Source organism: Epinephelus lanceolatus, chromosome 5 (genome assembly GCF_041903045.1).
Source record: "Epinephelus lanceolatus isolate andai-2023 chromosome 5, ASM4190304v1, whole genome shotgun sequence".
Lineage (NCBI taxonomy): Eukaryota > Metazoa > Chordata > Actinopteri > Perciformes > Serranidae > Epinephelus > Epinephelus lanceolatus.
In genome coordinates this window covers 36384635-36407269 of record NC_135738.1, presented here as the reverse complement: position 1 = coordinate 36407269, position 22635 = coordinate 36384635, and the positions used below count along the sequence as shown (strand labels likewise).

General features: G+C 38.9%; 1 protein-coding gene across 1 annotated transcript in view; it reads right to left on the bottom strand.

The window, feature by feature from the left end:
- Positions 1-22635, bottom strand: part of LOC117262782 (transcriptional enhancer factor TEF-1) — a 60099-nt gene continuing 37464 nt past the window's right edge. The window contains exons 5-12 of the mRNA XM_033635905.2: positions 21608-21739; positions 20683-20732; positions 20009-20070; positions 15088-15215; positions 13025-13198; positions 6697-6837; positions 5152-5304; positions 1-5008 (exon numbers count right to left, since the gene is read on the bottom strand). Of these exons, the coding sequence (XP_033491796.1) occupies positions 4895-5008; positions 5152-5304; positions 6697-6837; positions 13025-13198; positions 15088-15215; positions 20009-20070; positions 20683-20732; positions 21608-21739 (954 nt within the window). The 3' untranslated portion in view covers positions 1-4894. The remainder of the gene's footprint in view (positions 5009-5151; positions 5305-6696; positions 6838-13024; positions 13199-15087; positions 15216-20008; positions 20071-20682; positions 20733-21607; positions 21740-22635) is intronic.

Here is a 22635-nt window from a genome sequence, read left to right as displayed (position 1 = left end):
TCACAGTTTGGAACTGACCATTTATTTAAACTGAATAGCATATGCGTACAAAGTCTCTACAAAGCTAGAAAATATCTAACATACTTTTAGCCATGAGGGGGAAAAAAGTTACAAAGCAAAGATCAGACCCTGTGCAGTACCAATAGACACACATGACTAGCTTTTGGATTTTTCCTAAATGTACTCTCTTCTTCGCAAAATAGGATAAACATTAGAATATCAAAGATATGCACAACATCTGTAATAAACGTTATTGTCACCTTTATATAAAGCACCTTATCAAAAACCCCTCAGTGCACATACAGATGTGCTGCACGTGCGCCGGAGTGAAAAGATTCAAGGCCATTTTGGAACTGATTACAGACAGGATTTCTGAGCCACGTGTGGTTCGGAACAGAAGATAACATAAATTTAAACTTGCACGTACGGGACGACATTAACAACACAGACGACAATGACCCAGAAACTCAGCAGTTTACTGACCTTTGAAACCTTCTGAATAACCTTTAGGCAGCATAGATACACTGCTTTTTGTGTGGCTTTATTAGTGTGAGCACATTCTCCAGCTGGTTATAACAGGCAGGCGTTCACCGGTAAAGCCCTACAGTTGTGAATTTTAACACATTTGGGGCATTTTAATAAATCAGTTTCCTGTGGCCTTGTCATACAGTCTGCCAACCAAGATGATAGAGGTGTCCATATTTAATAAGGTCAAATTTTAAAGACGAAAACATGTTAAATGCACACTTTTCTAAACCTGGTTCAAACAGTTCTATTTCCAGTCCTTTTCATTTCATTTTATTTTTTACTTACATCTGTACAGTGTTACAGTGTAGCCCATGAGCTACTGATGTGTGGAGGCTGATAGTCATTTTCCCTCAGACTACGTTTTTGGCAGAAGCTTGTCAGTTACTCTAGCTTGTAAGAAATCCATTTCCCTCTGTGTCACGTGATGACTGTCTTTGGTAAGCAGGTGGTAGATAATGTCCAGACAAAGGGTCGTTATTGCAAAATCAGCTCGTCTGAAGCTGTGTGTTAGGTTACCATGTACATGTTTCATGTTAGTACTCTGCTGTGAAGGTCTAGTAGTCTGCCCGCAAACAACAAACCACTGTAGTGTGAGATAGAGCTCTGGGAAAGTTAAAGGCAGGGGAATTCTGAAAGGGGGTTTCCTGACAGAATGATTCACCACCAGTGTGTTGAAAGGACTGCGTTTTGTTGTGGACAGGTGGCTGTAACCCTGAGAGACACCCACAGGAGTCCTTACACAAATAGAGTCAAAATATAGTGCTTGTGGACAATGGCAAATGTTAAACCTTTCAGCACAGAGAAGGAAGACTGATGGTCGTTCCAAACCAGTCAGATCTGAGTCATCTTCAAGACCAAATATTTAGCTGTGACTAAAGATGGCTCATTTCAGTTCTGGTAAAATCGTAAAAGTTGCCCTAGACACAAACTAAATTTGTAAGGTTTTCTCCGCAGATTACTGGGTATTCTGGACACCACATAGCATCCCAGCTGGTCACACAGGAAAGTTCATTGTTGAATACAGCATGCTGATCACTGTTCTTTAATATGTTCTTCTGGGACCTCATAACAGAAAAATATGCAAACTGCGTTTAGTTTCAAAGATAGGAAAAATACTATTTCCCTATTACAGAAGCAATTCTTATACTCATAGCTGTGTCCTATCTTATCTCAGACCTCCTGTTTTATCTTTACTTAAGAAATCCTAACTATAACTGTAAATTCAATTATTCAGTGAACATTTGTCCAGTCATGCCTGTATCTTTGATTAGTAAGGCTACTTGAGATGGACAAGCCTTAACATCAATGGCTCTCATTTGCCACTGGCTAGCTGGCTTGTAATCGCGGACAAATAAATATAGGCATTCAATTTTAGCTATAAGGAACTTTTGGGAAGTTTTCTTCTCATTTATTTAAAATAGTTATTAATTAAAACGGAATTTAACATTTAAGGTTTCAGTAGCCTTTCAGTCGTTACATTTCGGTCTTCATGTTCCTTTCCATCGTCACTGTCATTAGCATACAGACCTACCAAAAGTACTGCTGCCATTCTTGGCAGTTATCTTGATTTTAAGAAAGGGTATAAAGGGCCATACACATGTTGCGTTTTTATTCATTATTTTTAATGTTAATATGGAGAAGAAGTTGATCATTTTAGTGCAGGGCTGCCAGAGCTTTACATCTCTCCCATAGCAGCAGGCCTACACACAAACAACACCTGGAAGAAGCTCAGCTCTGCTCTCAGGGCATCAGGTAAATGATATGGTGCTTGTTAAGGTTGCCTAGCAACCTCAGATGCAATCTGCTGCCACACTCCTGAAAGCTGGCACAGAGTAGGCACAAGAGTAGCGCCCAGCGCCAATCCTCGCCATTTCCAGGCAGTTAAAGACACGGCATGTGTTCCAAAAATCCTAAATGTCAATCTAAACTGAGATAAGATAGGATTTCAGACTACAGAAGTTTCTGTCATGAGGTTCCTGATCTGTTTCAATTGATTTACAGTGGGGATGTGAAGATTTGCAAACTGGTCTTCCGTAGTAGTAACAAGTCTGAGTTGTATTTTATAAATGAGTTACCAAACAATACCTAGTGTGCATGTAATTCACAAATACATGTAAACGCTGCCATAAAATGAAGTGAACAAGAATGTGTTTCATTAACATCCTGTGGGAAATAAGAACAGCTAAGGATGGTTCACGGCCAACTGTTTACAAATTACAACAAGAAACAGCCATTAAATATGGAATTTGGATAATTAGCCCTCAGACACTTAAACTGGAGCACATGATGCCTAATTATGCATTTATATTCACTAAAATACCTTTCTATACACCATTTACAACACCAAATTATCAGGACTTTCGTCAAACAGATTAGAAATGTCTACTGCTGATCACAACCAAAGGCACTTCATGCTGCCGAGCATGACACAGACGAACCAGCAACCATCACCTGCTACAGTACACTTCATCAACAGTTTTTTGGTTTTTAATTAATAAATGACTTTAATTCTGACATAATATCATCTAACTGGAAGAAACAAGTCCTGGACTGATTAAAAGAAACTGAGTCTTCAAACACTTTTCTCAAAATAATAACACAGGTGCCATGGCTTCTGGTCAGGGCAATCTTCAGTTAAAATATGGACATAATAACATTTCAGGCTTCAACACATTGGTCAATATGGAAATGTTAAAGCTCAAGTTAGCTGGTGCAGGAATATCGAACTAAGCTAAGTTTAATTTGCAAAGTGAAACCTGATCAGAAAAACATAGGTTTGTTTTAATTCTTTGAAATGTTTCCTTCCTTGTATGCACACCATGAATGACACTGTATAGTTTTTAGGATTCACAGTGCTTCCTAAAGGACTGACCTAAATATGTTTGATATTTAAAGCTATAATCCTTAAGATTTTCCAAAAAATCAAACCCTGTTTTTTCAGCAATAGCCACTCCATATATTCTTTAATTACCTCTCAATGTGGAAGGCTTTTGTTGTTGGTGGCGGGGTCCGCCATACCCATACTGGATTCAAATTGCCTTACAGGACAGGTGTAATTCAGCTTTACTGTTTGTAATTTTCTCTCATTGACATCAGCCTCACTACCCTGTATTATCTCCTCTAATGTCGTATCAGAGCTGTATTAAAGGGGAATTATGGCCAATCTCAGAATTCATAATTGTTATTTCCCATGATTTAAGACTGTCAAAAAATATTAGTTCACATAAAAAAAAATCTCTCCCAAATCCAGAAACTAGGACTAGCACCCTAGAACGACTAGGGTGCTAAAACTCAAACTTGTGATGTCATCAAGTATAGCGTCTGGAGCTGCTCCATAGACCAGAGCCAAAACAGCCAGGACTGAAATCTTAAGGATCATAGCTTCAACATGCTTATTCATTTATTTATTCAATCTTAATGAAGAGTCACTTGTTGCACAAAAAGGTACCTGAATTGCTCAATTTCACTTATACTCTCTTATTAACATACATTTTTAGATAGTGTTCCTGGAATTAAAATATAGTCTATATGCTACTATCAATAAACAATTTCCCAAAGTTTAGAAGCTATTAATTTTTTTTTTTAAAGAAAACATACAAAAAGGTAAAAATTTGATTTCTTTTCTTTGGGAACAAACCTCTTTTTTTGTGCAAGAATGCAGCTCACACAATTTGCAGTGGCTATCTGTACAAAACCACCTGTATACTGTACTATACGATAACGCAGTAGTGTTATTTCCTTCTCTGGTTATTGATGATACACAGGGTCTGACCTTCAGTGTCCGTCAGTATCTTGGCAGATAACACACACACTTTTGTCACCGGGGGGCGAAAATTGTGATTTTCTTTTTTCGACCCTGGGTTGACTTTCCCAAAAGCACATGACAGAAGTATCACTTTCATTTCCATCAACAGAACTGCAAAATACAAATTTACTGTAAGAAAGGGGGGGAGAAACCAGTTAGCAGGAGACATGACATCTCCAGGTGATATCAGAGTCACCATGTTCTCGGGAAAAACCACCCAGGTCGATTCTGATGCGTTTCTATGGCTGCACTGCCACTTTGCTTTTTACAGCTAATGAACATCTGATATTCAGGTTGGATTTAATATTTGGAAATGCTCCTGTTGAGGAGGGTTCTGCATCATATCTGACGTTAAATAAAAATCACCCAATCATTGTCGTGGTGTTTTGTGAGCAGCAGTGAAAATGCAGCCATTTTCTTCCGCAGTGAGTCGAGTTGTTTGGCTGAAAGACACTTTTGTAGAATTCAGTTTTTAGACATTTTACCTCCAATGTCACCATTAATCACCAAGCAAAAGGCCATATGTGTGCATGTGTGTGTGTGTTTGTAGAAGTGTGTGTGCTATTCCTTGACAAGTCGGTAGATGTGGTGCTGAGCTCCGTGCTCACTGTTGGACACCTCAAACACACACGCCATACACAGCAAGGTCTCCTGAGTGTCTCTGTTGCTCACAACCTGGACGCACACACAGAGAGGAAAAAAAAGGATAAAAAAGTTAGGGGTTAAATATGTATCTAAAAACACACACAAAGAAAAAAGCAAATTAATTAACTCATACTATAACACACACAGACGGACACACTGACTGATGTACTCACCAGCAGAATAGTGAAGTTCTCCAGCACACTGTTCATCATGTATTTCTCCGGCAGGTGTTTGAGCTTGTGGATGAAGTTGATCATGTATTCACACATCGGAGAGCGACTGATTCTGTAGACGAAGCGCCCATTTTCAAACCTTGCGTACTCCGTCTGAGAGAGAGAGAGAGGGAGTCAGTCAGCATAACTAAATAAAAGTGATAACTAACCACTGAAGGGGAACTCAGACAATTTTTAGCACACATCAAGATTAGTTAAGTAGTCAAAAGCTGACCCTGTGAAAACTGCCTTCTGTGGCTCTGGAAAGCTGTGTTGGGCCTCACAAAGTGAGCCTAATGATGTCATTAGGTATTACCTGCTTTCAGATTTGGACAGAAAGCCTGTGGTACAAAATAGGACGATGGAGTTGGAAAGAAAGACGTGTGAATTTGGTCTAACAAGGAGAAGTTGCATTACAAGATGTATAAGTGTTTTTGAGCTTGTCCCACATATCAATACTTAATTACTTGAGTACTCTTTTAATATGTTTTTAAAAAATTTGTGTGCATCTGTTTCCTGAAAGATCTGAATTCAGGAAACGGTGTCTGAAGGACTGTTTGGTCTTCTTTTGTTGTTGAAGTGACAGTCCACCTCAAAATCACAAGTTTTTCCTCTTATCTGTAGTTCTGTTTATCAATCTAGATTTTGGCGTGCGCTGCCGAGTCTTGGAACTAGATGGCACTCGGCTTCTGGTGTTTGAAAAGATCAACATCGATCTCTCCAGAAATCATGAACTGATTACTCAAGATAATCCACAGATCTTGTTGTGAGCAGTTTTAAATAGGAACTATGTTTTTTTTCTACCAAACCACACCCGTCAATCATATCGCAGCGCAGAAGGAGGCGTGCATCTACTCATGGATGAAAGACTCGTGGTCATGACAGTGCGAGATGTAAAGAGATTAATGGTGTCCGCCTTGGTTGAGCTGCATCATTAGCTAGCTCAGTGGTACTAGTTGAGCTAGCAGTAGATGCACACTTCCTTCTGCGAGGTGATAAAGTTGCCGTTTTTAGTTTGGTAGAAAGAAAATAGCTCCTACATGAAACTGCTTACAACAAGGTCTGTGGATTATTCTGAGTAATCAGGTCACAATTGTCATCTTGTCATTATACGGGAGAGAAGACAGACATCTCTATGGCCGATATCTCAGACACTCTGCAATTCACAACAAACAATTTAGACTCATAAGCAGCACTACAGGTAAGCAGAAACCTGTGTATTTTGGATCTTGGGGTGAACTGTCCCTTTACGGTTTGACTTTGAGTGTCTGATTTATTTGTTCAACCACAATTTCTACCAAACTTGAATTTACTTTATTAACTGTATTAAACCCATGCGTTTCTATGGGCCAGTTACTTTCATGAATTAGCTCCAGGTTTTTTCCCTTAAGGTTTGATTGCAGAGATTACATTAAGTACAGCACAACAGACATTAATGCCCATGAAAGGCTCCTGGTTTATCATTGTAAAATATAACACACAACAACGACTTGAATCCACCCTTACCTCCACCTTCTCGACCACCTGCTTGCCAAAGGAGCAGACCTTAGTGGAGCAGGTGATGGTCATGTTCTCTGAGCTCTCATATTGGCTGGTGACACCGTAGAAAGCCGCTGGGTCGTCCTGCACATTATAACTCAGGTCCGCCTGGCAACCACAGAGCAAAAATATTACCATCTTCACCACTAATGACAGTATGAATGTCAATGATCAAAATCAGACAATCAAATCCATCTACACTCCCAGTCACATGAGGACAAACATGAAGAGGAGCACTGCATGTTTTCTAAATTAGCCAACAGTGCCCTCTGCTGGTTGCTTAGACACTGAGCCATATACAGCAGCGTCTGTAGCATCAGAATGAGACAGACTGAGGAGCAGAATGATGTGCTGGTCTAGAGTTCCCATCACAAAGACAGTGACAAAGACATTCACATAGTCCTGATTTGATTTGTCTCGGTTTTGAGGCATCAGCTTTTGGGTTTTTTGCTTCAACTGCACTACAACAAATGGGAATGGACAGTTAACTGGAACTACTTTCCACTGGACAAATAGTCCCTTATCAAAAAGAGGTCTGTTGATTTCTGATTCTGTCAAATATTGCCACTCTTTTTCTCCATATTCTAATTTTACTGTTGTCATTTTTCTGTCTGCTTTAGAGACACAACATCTGTTGAATCTTCGTCTGTCCTGGAGGAGGGTCTCTACTCTGTTGCTCTTCTTTTTTTCCCCACGTACAGGATTCTTCAGGGAAAGTTTTTCAAATTTACAATAAACAATATTTGGCTGCATGGCATGAGTTGTTACTGACTGACCTCCTGATGGGCAGCTGCTTGTAAAAGGGTCATTTTCAGTGCTGTAAGCATGGCTGTCATTTATACCGGAGACACTGGGGACATGCCCCCACTACTTTTTGAAGTGTTAAAGTTTGAACCAAGAAATTTTAACTTACAAATGAAAACACTTTTAGAAAGATCTATTTGCACAATAAGAAAACATACCATGCACTGTAAATATAGTAGCAACAAGTCTGCATTGTCCACAAATGTAATGTAAACTAAAACAAAATAAAATAAAAATTAAATAATGTAAATTAATAATGTAAACTAAAACAAAATAAAATAAAAATAAATAATGTAAATTAATAATGTAAACTAAAACAAAATAAAATAAAAATCAAATAACGTAAATTAATAATGTAAACTAAAACAATATAAAATAAAAATCAAATAATGTAAATTAATAATGTAAAGTAAAACAAAATAAAATAAAAAATAGCGTAAATTAATAATGTAATCTAAAACAAAATAAAATAAAAATCAAATAATGTAAATTAATAATGTAAACTAACACAAAATAAAATAAAAAATAAATAACATAAATTAATAATGTAAACTCAAACAATATAAAATAAAAATCAAATAATGTAAATTAATAATGTAAACTAAAACAAAATAAAATAAAAAATAGTGTAAATTAATAATGTAATCTAAAATAAAATAAAATAAAAATCAAATAATGTAAATTAATAATGTAAACTAACACAAAATAAAATAAAAAATAAATAACGTAAATTAATAATGTAAACTAAAACAAAATAAAACAAAAATTAAATAATGTAAAGTAAAACAAAATAAAATAAAAATTAAATAATGTAAATTAATAATGTAAAATAAAACCAAATAAAATAAAATAAAATATAATGTAAATTAATAATGTAAACTAAAACAAAATAAAATAATGTAAATTAATAATGTAAACTAAAACAAAATAAAATAATGTAAATTAATATTGTAAACTACAACAAAATAAAATAAAATAAAATATAATGAAAATTAATAACGTAAAGTAAAACAAAATAAAATAAAAATTAAATAATGTAAATTAATATTGTAAAGTAAAACAAAATAAAACAAAAATTAAATAATGTAATGTAAAGTAAAACAAAATAAAATAAAAATTAAATAATGTAAATTAATAATGTAATCTAAAACAAAATAAAATAAAAATTTTCCCATTGAGTACTGAACCTAAAATGACCCCGACATGTGCAGCAGCAATCGGTAACTTTAAAAAATTCTTGATACAGTTTCTTCTTGTCCATGTTTTCCATTCTCTCTCTGTGAACATGACAATATATATGAGCTAGTGAAGTTCAGGATTAGAATTGAATAATGTGTCATAATGTTGACATGAATAGGTGCCACATTCAAATTTAAAGGGGTTATTTCCTCAAACAAAAGAAGAGTGAAGAGTAAATCATACCCACTTGTGCTGACTCAGCAGGGTTAGCATTAAATAAGAAAAGTTGATCTACAGAGCAATAAATATTTGAAAGCAATACAGACTGCCTTCCAGCCTTACTGCATTATATACCATTCTATTTCTATATTTTGAATTGCCACCTGAAGTTTGTGTTTTTCCCTTACATAAATAAAGATATTTCCTCCATAAATTGATGCATAAAAATTCACCAAGATGCAGGAGATGAAGTGTTTGACACCCAAACTTTCCTGGAGACGGACCTGAGGAGTCCCGGGTCCATATGTGTCCACTCCAATGTTGTAACAAAGCGCCACTTTTTTTTGTTTTTTCATCTGAACCCTTATGTCCCCACCACTTTTCAACACAAAGCGACACCATTGGCTGTAAACACCACCAACAAAATTCACTTCAGCTTCACTGTGTTGGGAAGGAGGCAGAGATCTCAGAGACTGAGCAAATATGTTTAGTTGTAATTTGGGTGAGCTGACCCTAAAATAGCTGTATTTTTTTTCTATCAAAACCTTTGATAGCTTTGTTTCTGCTTGATGTAACTTTTACAAACATAAATTAAACAAATAGCGAGATTCTAACCTACTTTCTAAAACACTAGAAGATACAACAGGGCAAAGAACGATATTCTTGTGTAACTTTGTGTCACAAAAGTTGTTTAATCAGAGCAGGGAGAACATGCTGCACCTGGATTACAGGCTGAGAGAAGCGAAGAAGGGTTTGTACTATTTGTAATGAGTTCTCTAAGGAGCACTATGTGTCTCAGGGCGGAGAACAAACACACACGCTCACACACCATATGCTAAGTCATCCTCTTGTACATTCACAAACACACACACACACACACACACACACACACACACATCAAACTGTGCTCTATTAAAGCAGCAGATTATCAGAAACATGTTCCATTGTGGTAGATCAGAGAGCTTTTTAATTAAATTCAGAGGGAAGGCTCTCCGCATGACACACACACACACACACACACACACACACACACTTTCCATCTCATCATTGTACACTGAACCCACTTCAGCGGCCTGCAGGCCTCTGTCCTCCCCTGCAAGGTTCAACTGTCGACAACCTCAAAGCTACATTCAACTCACCCTGTCCAGTGCTTTGATAATTAACCCTCTGTGAAACCCACCCACAAACAAGAATTGTCCAGTGACAGCTTAGCAACCGTAACCAGGCGCAGCAGGCCTGTCAAGCTTTGGATTTCTCCACATGCTGAAGTGGTATACATGCGGTTTTAGTAAAGGTGATATCCTTCAAACAGTGGAATCTTTTTTAGAGGGTGGTTTCCTTTTTAATCTTTCAAAAAAAAAAAAAGAAAAGAAAAAAGACAAGAATAAAAGTGTAAGCAACTGATTAAACAACGGAAGTGTTTGCTATAAAATTAGCTGTGATTTTTAGCATGTCCAGCTTAGTAACTTACCACAAAACGTGCACTATTTTGTGGGGTTATAGGTAACATAAAAAAATTGCCATCTCAATAGGCACATCTACTGTAAGGAAGTTTACAATCCAGCCACCACAGCCAATGGTAGGTGAGATATGGTCACCAAAACACATTGGTGGGCTCTAATCCTAAAAAAAATCACTTATGACATAAAAGTTAAACATTTTGTGCAAATACAAAAAAATAAAGCATAACTCCTGCCAGCCTTTGTCTTCCTCTTCCAGTTATGCCAGCTAAGCAGACAAACAGTGTAGTGCCAGATTGATCTTATATTTGTTCCTGTCATAGCCTATTTATAATGACCGGACAAAGAACTGTCCCTTTCCATGCCCTGTACAAGGATCTTTAACCAGTGAGGATGTTGACTTTTTGCCTGGGACATGCAGTTTTAGCCCAAGCGGCAACATTTAAGGCTGAAAAATAAGCCAACGAAGAAGTGCCAAAAACTGCAGTTACTCTAATGACCACTAGAGGCTGGCTCCGAAACAAGTAAATCAGCTCCACCCTCTCTTTCAAATACGGTCACATCCATCTCCAAAATTCCAAGATGGCGACGGTCTACAAACTAATGGGTGTCATCAAGGAGGCAACGTCCATTTTTTTATTTTTTTACAGTGTGTGCTTTAGCATCAGTCAGTCTTTAATTATTATCATTAATGTTGCTATCCACTTCTATTTAACACTGTTATACAAGTTAAACAATAAAACAAGTCAGCTGGAGGGTGGAAACATTAAAAAGTCAGCCATTGGTGGCATTTTCAAGTAATGGAGCCAAAGTTAGCTTAATGAAGTATTTAGCTAATGCTATTAAAATCTGCTAATGACCAGGGACATTATTTACAGGGCAGACACAGGGGACATGTCCTCTGCACCACATTGTTATTTATTGCCGTTTCTTGTTCTTCTTTGTCTTCTTGTTTCCTGTATTTTTTGCATGCCTAGTTTTCTAAATTAAATTTTCAATGTGACTCTTTCTTCTTGACTGCTGCTACACTGGAATTTCTCAATTGTGTGATCACTAAAGGTGTCTCTTATCTTAACTTTTCAAAAGGCACTATTGGGCACCTTAAAACCTACATAACATATATGAAAAAAACAAAACAAAAAACAAAACAAACAAAAAATGTGGTTTAACAGGGTTAAAACTGTATTTCTGATTTATATCAAAAACTATAAGAGATTTTCAAAATTAAAAAAGTTTTTTTTTTTCCATACTTTATTCATTACCATGAAAATAATGAATTATACTCCTCACTTTAAACATTTTGCTATATTGGAGCACCTTTGCTGTTTTTGTACAAAGTGTCTCATTCAATGCGAAGGCCTGAACTATGCCAGCATATATTACCGTAAGTAACCTTTAAGTAAAAGTAACTTTTAAAAAGGTGCTTGTGAAATTTCAGTCTATGACAATTTGTATTTAAAATTCTCTAGACTCTAGTTTTATGATAAATGCATATTTTGATATTGTATTGCATTGAAGTGCAGGGCAGATATCAGTGCACTACTAGTGCAAATTTGAACTAAATCCAACCAGCAAATGGAAAAATTACACGAGATTAAGTACAGTAGGCATATCTCCAGAGTGGTTTTATTCTGCACTTTTTTGCCCATGGGCTGAATCACTTTATTGATAATTTCATCACTTTTGGCTTTATTTTGCCATATAAAATACTGTTGCTATGACCATCCATTTCATGAAGGGGACATATCAAAATAATTTTAAAAAAAAACAAAAAAAAACAAAACACATGGTCATGTTTTGTTTTATCTCTGATTGGAGTATCTGAAAAACTAAAGCCCTTTGGAGTATTTGTGCCTGTACTACCACTACCTTTGAAATCAAATTCAACCCCTGCTAGTGACAGCTGTCATTTCATCCATTGTTTGAGAGATTACAGTGAATTTTGAGTAGTAAATCTACCACTGCATGTGTGCTGTGTGAAAAGGGAAAGTTTGACAGGCGTGCCACGGTAACTTTGGGGACTGAAATCCCACACCAATTTGGAAGATCATAATAAAACCTGTCTTGTCACATTTCACCTACTTGAGATCCAGTCTGAAATTAGTCTGAGACTCTTTTGAGACTCTTTGATTGGTTTGAGTTTATCAAAAGTCTGATGAAAAACCACTCAGTGTCAGCAGAACTCTGATGGAAAAGAAATCGCTAAATGTGTGATGTTCTGTTGCCGGGATTTTTTAAAGTCCTTTGGTATACTGCAGCTCTGAGAAAGAACAGTAAAGTGAGAGACACACACACACACACACACACAGGTGGAGACAGAGCAACCTGTGAGTCAGGAGGTGAGCAGGTGTTCAAACAAAGCGACTGTGCTTTCATCAACCCACCACCTCCATTTCCCAGGTGGAAAGACAGAACACACGCACACACACAGACATGGCACTGGGTGGAAAAATACAGGGAAAATACGGGGTACATGCCAACCTTCGTGTGATGGCTTAACATTTCAAAAACAAAATTAAGTTAAAAAATGGCCAATGTATGAAAGATGGAAATTTTCAGACACTAACTGAGGCCATAATCATTTTGAATATACTGACTGATTTTAATTTGAAGATAAGTGTTTGTCTGCTCACCCAGAACTTGATCAGGTAGAAAGCGTTTTGTGGGCCCTTGCCGAACAGCTCCTTGAGGCCGCCCTTCTTCTCTGGGAACTTGTCGTAGATCTGCCTGATGTCCACACACTCCAGCAGGGGGTCGCTGTAGCTCGGGCTGCTCTGGCTGATGTTCACAAACAGGTGCTTGTTGTACTACGAGGAGGGACAAACTTTGAATTAGGCAAAGAAAGAGGCAGAAAGAGAGTAGACAGGTAGAAAACAGTTGATCTCACTCAGTGAAACAGCAAGGTCTTAATTTATGAGTTTGGACCATCTTAAACAGATAGTTTCTTACTTTTTTGGACAAGATACAGGTTGGAGTGACATCAATGTGTCCCCATATCTCAGAAATTAAAGGTGCCAAATTTATTTTGTGAACACTCATGGTGTTATGGAACAATATTTTTGTAAATGGGTCCCCATTTTGTTTGTATATCGTGTTCAGGGCATGACATCAGCACCCGCCTATGTGCCAGATGCCGGTAGAATTTGGCAGTGGCATGTAACACAGTCACACTTACTATCCACTTTGGTGGGTTGCATATACTAGAGCAGAAATGATTTGTCTATTACTGTAAAACCAACAGTCCAGTGCACGTAGCTGCATGCAGAATAAGCTACACCCCATGCAGAATGATGCATGTAATGTGAAACCAAATTCACCAGCGCAAGTTCTTCCCGGAAACTTTAGCTGTCCACTGCTAGCAACATGTGCTAATGTTGGCACAACATGCAGATCAGCGGCAGGTGAGCATAAAGCTAATGTCAAGCCCTGCTCATGCTCTCCTCGAACACACAAAGGTAATTTACACCCCAAGTTTGCAGGTACATCAATAAAGATTCCTGCCTGTGGTTTCACAACGTTAAAATGTACGAATTAAAAATGTAGCAATGCACCAGCAAAGAAGGGGAAGAATGCTAATTGGCAAACATTGATGTGAGTGATGTACATCAAAAATATAATTGTAAAATTATTCAAAATATTTTATAGTCAAGGAAACACATTCAATGTGTTTTTTAAGAATACACACAGTGAGTGAGTGAATTCCAGAGTGTAAACCAAGCGGCAACCTTCGGGGCTGCAAAATGAAGCCAACACAGCAGTGCAATTCATCAAATGGCCACTTGAGGCTGACTCTAGAAGCCAGTCAGTCCCCATAAAATGCCCAGCTTTATCTCAGAAATAAACATGTTTACAGCTTGGTACAATAAACAGTTTCGTCTTTATAGCTAATTTCCCAATTTATGGCAACTGTATAGTGGATGAATATTTATACAACTCACCTCTTTCACTTGATTAAGGCTTAAAGTAACACATAATTAAGAATGCTTTACGTGACAGGCTGCCTGCGAGGTGTCACCACAGCATATGAGTCAGATCCAACCCTCACTCCTCCACAGCTCTACCCTCTCATACAAATGTGGTCACTAATGGTTCCAAACAACCAAGATAGCTACAGCCAATATGCCAAACTCAATCACAACAGTGGTAAAAAAAAAGCTCATGATTAAATATTTGTCTCAAAGTTTTCAGCCCTACCTACTCTGAATTTTCCTTAAGCAAAACTCACGTGAGCAACTTTGCCTACCATTTGAGCTAAATGATACAATTTCATTGCAATGAAATTTCTACCTGTAAGGCCCTCGTTCACATTCATGTAAATTGTGCAGAAACATGACACCTTTTGACAACAGAGTCTATTTCAAAGTCAACATCAAACAGTTCGAGGTTTTTAACTGTCCAAACAGTTGCAACAAGATGAATGCTAGCTGTCGGTGAGCCCAAGGTAGAAAAATGACAGTGAGCCCACAGTGTGGCAGGATGACAGATAGACTGAGCAGACAGAGAGATAGAGCTTTACAAAGGTTATTCATACTAGGATACACACAAAGGGCTTTAACACTGTTCTCTGCTGTGGGGTTATCTGTCATCTCTGTTTATGGGACAATAGGGAGTGCTTATTGTAGACTGGTGCTCTGCATGTGTGTGTGTGTGTGTGTGTGTGTGTGTGTGTGTGTGTGTGTGCAGGCGTGGTACTCACTGCCTCCTGGTCTCTCTGTGTCTCCAGGAAAGATGAAAACTCTACCAGTCGTAGTTTGGTGGTGCCAATGGAGCGACCCTGCCACGCTGGCTCTCTGTGTGTTTGGGCTGCAGTGGGAGGCTCGTAGCCTAGACAACACATACACGCACACACACACACACACACACACACACAAACACAGTCTGTTTAACCTCACATCACCACGTACAATCATGCTATTTAACGGGGTTAGCAGTAACGCTAACATTATTCTTTGCAACAAATGTGTAAAAATTATGCCATTACTGGAGTCTCATAGACAAAGCCTGGCTGAGGTGAGGGTGCAGCACTGAAAAGCAGTTAACAAAAGTAGATGTAAAGGGGTAACAGTGATACAGTGCCACAGTGAATTCTTTTGGGCACTCAACTCATACACTCCATTTACAAAAGCCCTTTTCCTCTTGTCAGTTAGTCTCATGCTTTTGGAACTGACAGCTGCCATCAGCCACTTTGAGCAGAAATGCACAACCCTGCAGGGACCTTGATGAGTTGATAAAATTCATTGTGAAATATCAACATTACAGGCCAGCCAAGGGAAAAGTTGCTTTCTTAAATTCTTGCGAAGTAGCGTTTGCTGACCCATACTGTAGTTTGTCACATGGCCGGATCAACCCTGCTGATTGGAAAACTGTGTGGCCGTTGAACACTGATGTTTTTCTTTTTTCCACATAATGCTGGTTATCAACTGTTGACCATTTAAGCAGTCTGCCTCTTTACAACATGCAACATTTGAGAGAACTAAGCATACCGTTTCCAATCTGAAAGTGAAAGCTAAAATGTTAAACTAACAAGTTTTCATTCACAAAGTGAAAGCTAGTTAGCCTAGCCTGCTAACATGAGTAATATTCCCACTAAAAACAGCTGACAACTTCTACTGAGTCATCAGCAGCTCCTCCACACTCAGAGCTGTGTTTGTTAAACCATAGGAGGAGGGTCAGCCTCTCCCAAGGGTCCAGTTATGATGGCAAATGACCAAAACTCACAGTAACAAGTAGTCTTGTTACCCCAAAACTCCAAATCAGGGTTTAGAATAATGTATGCACAAGCACATACACATGCATGTGCTCATGAACGCACATACCCACACATTTAAATGTCAACAATTAGTAGTTTTATAACTGTATTCAACCCCTTCACTGATGATTGATCTACAGATAACCCCCCTTCTCTGGCAAGATATTTATCAGCAGAGGAGCTTCTGACCAAGACCTTATGGTCTCTCCCTTGGCACCATGAGAATGTGCAACAGAGAGCTATAGAATCAAAATATCTAACAACAGGCACCATCAATACTTTAATGACAGTGCAGTGTGTGGTAGTTTCCATCGTACTACCAGGATTCCTTTGCAGCAATTAGGCTGGAGAGCCACATTCTTTTTTCATGCACAGACACAGTGACCTGAGTGGTGTCAGTGAGCAGCAGTAATGATAGGAAACATTGAAATTCCTTATTAAGAATTTCTAATAATGATTTAATGACCTCAAACCAAAAGGACTGAAAAAGTGCCAACATTATGCATTATAGTAGCACAATTGTCAGGACTGAGGACTGAGACAAGGACAGAGACAAGGTCTTCTGTGTGTGTGTGTGTGTGTGTGTGTGTGTGTGTTTGAGAGAGAGAGAAAGAGTGACAGAGAGGGGAAGAGGAGGTGTAAGGTGCATGCAATATTTCTGTAAGTTATTAATCACTTACTTGGAACGCTGCTTTGTCATTTTCTGACCTACTTAATATGTCCAACCTACACATCACCGCTGTGTGGCATTATTTTCAACTTGTGTAATCTTAACATTTCCAATAACTCCATTGAGTTGTAAGGTCCAAAAGTCAAAATTTATTTAAAAAAAAAGATAAATGTAATAATTTCATTTATTCATTTAGACTATTAAAAAAGACTAACTCATTTAATCTAATAAATCACTTTATTCAAACTGAGGGTTTTGTCTGAGATTTTTTTTTAAGGTTGTGATGTCATTAAATATGACAACACGCATTCAAAGCTTCATTCAAAAACCTCAATAGAAGCTTCAAATTTAAAAAAAAAAAAATGATGGTACAGCCCTATATGTAACAAAGCCTCTCCCAGTGCTCATTAACTGTCTGTGTGTCCAATGGAAGTGAAGTGGAATTATAAACAATTTTTGGTGGCCACCCACCAATTAAATGACAGCAAATTTCAGTACCAACATTGTCAGTTAAAACCAAGCAGCAGCCTCCAGGGTTAATAAATAAAGCCAATGTAGAAGTGCCAAAAACTACAATTCCTCTAATGGCCACTTGAGGTTGGCTCCAAAAGTGAGTCAATCCCCAGAGAGCCCCACAAATTAGTCCTACATTCTAGAAGTGAGTTAGCATTTATACACTGTCGGTTCCCTCATCTCAACCAAGGTCTGACTTTCATGTTTTGTCCTACAACATAAAATACATACGCCATTGGTGAATGTTGATGTTTTTATGTGTTTTAAAAAGGCAGTTGCTAACAAGTGGCTCAACGAGACTACAGACAGTCATCACATCAAATAAGGCTTTACAGCCTTGTCGTGTTGGCGACGTTAAGTCATGCGACCATGGTGTTGTTTGCTTATAACCTAACATTAGCTTTTTAAAATCACAAAATTGGTGTTCTTTTGTGAATATTATTTAGCTGAACAAGACTTAAGTATCATAAACTTTTGTTTGCCGAAGATCTCATTTTCTGCAATAATCCAAAATCCAATGGAATCCCATAGGCTATTTGACGAGGGAACCACGGCGACACTAACCTCCTCATCAGCCTACAGAAAAACAGCATCCCTGGAGCACTCCATAGACTTTCATGTTAAAATGCCCAACTTAAAAGCAGAAATAAACATGTTTACAGTGTGGTACAAAAACAGTTTTGGTCTCTACAGCTAATTGCCCTGGTATTGACAACTGTATGGAGGGTGAGAAAACAAAGTAAACCAAGGATATACAGTACAGGCCAAAAGTTTGGACACACCTCATTCAATGCGTTTTCTTTATTTTCATGACTATTTACATTGTAGATTCTCACTGAAGGCATCAAAACTATGAATGAACACATGTGGAGTTATGTACTTAACAAAAAAAAGGTGAAATAACTGAAAACATGTTTTATATTCTAGTTTCTTCAAAATAGCCACCCTTTGCTCTGATTACTGCTTTGCACACTCTTGGCATTCTCTCCATGAGCTTCAAGAGGTAGTCACCTGAAATGGTTTTCCAACAGTCTTGAAGGAGTTCCCAGAGGTGTTTAGCACTTGTTGGCCCCTTTGCCTTCACTCTGCGGTCCAGCTCACCCCAAACCATCTCGATTGGGTTCAGGTCCGGTGACTGTGGAGGCCAGGTCATCTGCCGCAGCACTCCATCACTCTCCTTCTTGGTCAAATAGCCCTTACACAGCCTGGAGGTGTGTTTGGGGTCATTGTCCTGTTGAAAAATAAATGATCGTCCAACTAAACGCAAACCGGATGGGATGGCATGTCGCTGCAGGATGCTGTGGTAGCCATGCTGGTTCAGTGTGCCTTCAATTTGGAATAAATCCCCAACAGTGTCACCAGCAAAACACCCCCACACCATCACACCTCCTCCTCCATGCTTCACAGTGGGAACCAGGCATGTGGAATCCATCCGTTCACCTTTTCTGCGTCTCACAAAGACACGGCAGTTGGAACCGAAGATCTCAAATTTGGACTCATCAGACCAAAGCACAGATTTCCACTGGTCTAATGTCCATTCCTTGTGTTTCTTGGCCCAAACAAATCTCTTCTGCTTGTTGCCTCTCCTTAGCAGTGGTTTCCTAGCAGCTATTTGACCATGAAGGCCTGATTCGCGCAGTCTCCTCTTAACAGTTGTTCTAGAGATGGGTCTGCTGCTAGAACTCTGTGTGGCATTCATCTGGTCTCTGATCTGAGCTGCTGTTAACTTGCGATTTCTGAGGCTGGTGACTTGGATGAACTTATCCTCAGAAGCAGAGGTGACTCTTGGTCTTCCTTTCCTGGGTCGGTCCTCATGTGTGCCAGTTTCGTTGTAGTGCTTGATGGTTTTTGCGACTCCACTTGGGGACACATTTAAAGTTTTTGCAATTTTCCGGACTGACTGACCTTCATTTCTTAAAGTAATGATGGCCACTCGATTTTCTTTAGTTAGCTGATTGGTTCTTGCCATAATATGAATTTTAACAGTTGTCCAATAGGGCTGTCGGCTGTGTATTAACCTGACTTCTGCACAACACAACTGATGGTCCCAACCCCATTGATAAAGCAAGAAATTCCACTAATTAACCCTGATAAGGCACACCTGTGAAGTGGAAACCATTTCAGGTGACTACCTCTTGAAGCTCATGGAGAGAATGCCAAGAGTGTGCAAAGCAGTAATCAGAGCAAAGGGTGGCTATTTTGAAGAAACTAGAATATAAAACATGTTTTCAGTTATTTCACCTTTTTTTGTTAAGTACATAACTCCACATGTGTTCATTCATAGTTTTGATGCCTTCAGTGAGAATCTACAATGTAAATAGTCATGAAAATAAAGAAAACGCATTGAATGAGAAGGTGTGTCCAAACTTTTGGCCTGTACTGTACATACTCATTTCTTAAAAAAAACGTATGCTAATTGTTAGTTCAACTTTTAAAGGTTTCAAAGCAGATACTATGAGAAGCAAAAAGACATTTTAAGTTATTTAATACAAGTTACGTAAGGAAAGCAAAATTGACACCTTCTCTCTTGCAACCTCGTCACAAGACAAACCTCCGGGCGCACTGGAGACCCAGGCACCCAGACAGTCAAAAACAACCCTGTAGAGAGGCTGTGGCCTCGATGGCAGGAGAGAGGACCACCTGTTCGTTTTAAAGAAAGGAGATAATTGTACCACGGTCTCTCACCTGAGATTGTGGTGGTCCCTGCTGTCTGCACAGAGTAGGCTTGCTGAGAGAACGGCTTGATACTGGGAGAAACAGAGACACAAAGACAGACAGAAAGACAGACAGGAGAGCATTAAAAAAGCTGAAAGAAGAAGCGACACAGTAGGGCCTGTCACATTGTACCTACATTATACAGACAGGAATTCTGTTCTGGGGCTTTTATGAACAGTAGCAGGAGTACAGAGGTCAAGAGTGTCTCTGAGTTCAGTAAAAGCTATACCAGCCCCATTTACTACCATTATCATCATCATCACATGGTCGTGTAACAGCAGCTGGCAATGAAAAGAAAAGGGTTTGAACTTGTAGCACCATGATCCCTGCTAGCCACTGGCAATGTGAACAGGCACTAATGTAAGATATAGAAACAGCAGGATAGCAGGGTTTGGAGCCTAAGTTCACCAAGTTTGAAACTGGGAACATGTATTCATATCGTCGACAAAATCAGTCAGTATTTGGCAGAATGAGGGACGACAGATTCCAGGATTCAATCATGTGAATAAGCAAAAATCACACCAACAGTTTTGTCTGATGGGGGAAGAAAGACAGTGACTTGACGAGGATCATTGTGTCCATATCCAAATATCAAAGCTTAACATCAGTAAGTAACTTAGATATGAGAGGTGAGTGTGACTTACTCTTCTGTGGTGGAGCTAGACTGTCCTCCAGGAATCATCCCCTGCCACAGCTGAAAATTAACATAGAAACACACATTGATGCACTGGACTGAGGGAGCAAACCACGAATGCAATACAATACGTGTGTGTTATTATGTGTGTACCAGGACTTCAAACTGAGCATATGTGGCCACTGGAAAACATAGCTTTATTTTTTATTCATGTCCTTGTGTTTCCTGTATCTATTTGAAGAGGATGGTGTGTGAGTATGACTTGAGGCCAATTTATAATTGTGCATAGTTTCTACACAGAGCCTTCACTGTAGCCTAAGCAAGGGCCTATGGCATTGTGTCTTCTATCTTGCCCTTGATAGGGTGCTGGGTGGCCCCCCCAAACATTTTCTACTTGTTGGAGTGCATAAAAAGGCATAATTATAGAGCTTGTTTATCAAAAAAAGTGTCAGGACAGGATCTCCCCGACCCCCCCAACAGAGGTCCAGTCAATGCCCCAAATGTCCCCAGTTCCTAGAAACGCCCCAGCGCTCACCTGACCTGTGTAGGGCTCCTGTGTCTGGCCCCTAGCCTCTTGTCATTTTGCAAAAGTGGCCTCCGGGCAAAGCAAGCTGAGTATCCCTGGCCCATGCGGTAAGAAATATAAATCCTGCTTTAGGCTACCTTTGGATACATATTTCAGACTAAAGACCAGTTAATTGAGGACAACTTGTCCAACTGGGGACAAAAGTCGTGTCTCCAATCATGAAAAGCTGATTTGGGGGTCAATGGTTGGGTTTAGGGCCAAGTTAACGTTGGGGTCAAGGTTAGGGAAGGCAAGTGGTGGTTAGGGTTAGGGTAATCTCCAGGAAATTAATGTAAGTCTATGTAATCCCCCAAATGTTACTTAGGAAAATGTGTGTGTGTGTGTGTGTGTGTGTATATGTGTGTGTTACCTGTGCGGTGCTGGGGAAGCTGGCCCGTACTATTCCAGGCAGGAGCTTGCTGTGTATGGCGGTAGCTGAGACAATCTGAGCCGAGGACATGGTGGAGATGCTCTGCAGAGCCTTCTCCTTGGCATTCTGGTCCTACACGACAATAAAACACACATTATCATCTCCATCATCATCATCATCGTAATGAACACACTTTACATTCTGGTCCTACACAATCTAAACCCAAAGTGACAGCAACCATCAGGGCACTATACTCAGTTATGAAAAGCAGAAAATTCCCAAAATTAACAAGAATAATTTGAATTAACTTGGACAATAAAATCCTAGAGAAAACCGAAGGCCTGAGGGGAAAAATCATAATAGATGTCATTCTCCACTAAGTTGTCATTATCTGACTAGTTGTGATCAGTTTGCCGCCTCCTGCTACTTTCTGATTACAAAAATTAACATACCGCAATTTGAGTAAACTGCCCAATATGGAGCAGCTCATTTGCCAACAGCACAACATGTGCACTTAGACTCTAGACACTTTGTTTGTATATTTTAATAGGACTTAAGAGCTAAAACTTGCTTTACAGTCAATAAAACACTGATTTAAAAAGCTGGAGGATTTTTTAAATAAATGCCGTGTGAGGCGTTTAAAGGAATTAAACACAAAACAAAACTATTTACAACAGTTTCAATGCTTTTGACAATGATCTTGACAATCAAAGCCCCTCAGGCAGAGCTGGGGTAAGGTCCTGTCATTCATCTGTTATCATCTACTATATGATCTTTAAGACACCAGGAGGTCCCTGCTGAAAGTAGCGAATCTGGCTCACATGGAATTAAAGGGTTTGACCTTGTTTTGCCTTTGCCTGTCTGCACAATCCAACACTAATAAGAGTCTGATCATGTGTGTTCATATCTGAATCCCCTGTTTTGCCTTAAACTGTCTCTCAGTGATAAGGCAGAGGATTTAGGGAATATACCTTTCTCTACGCATGTGTAGTTTGGGTGTGGTGGTTTGACTTGTGGCCCAGGAGGAA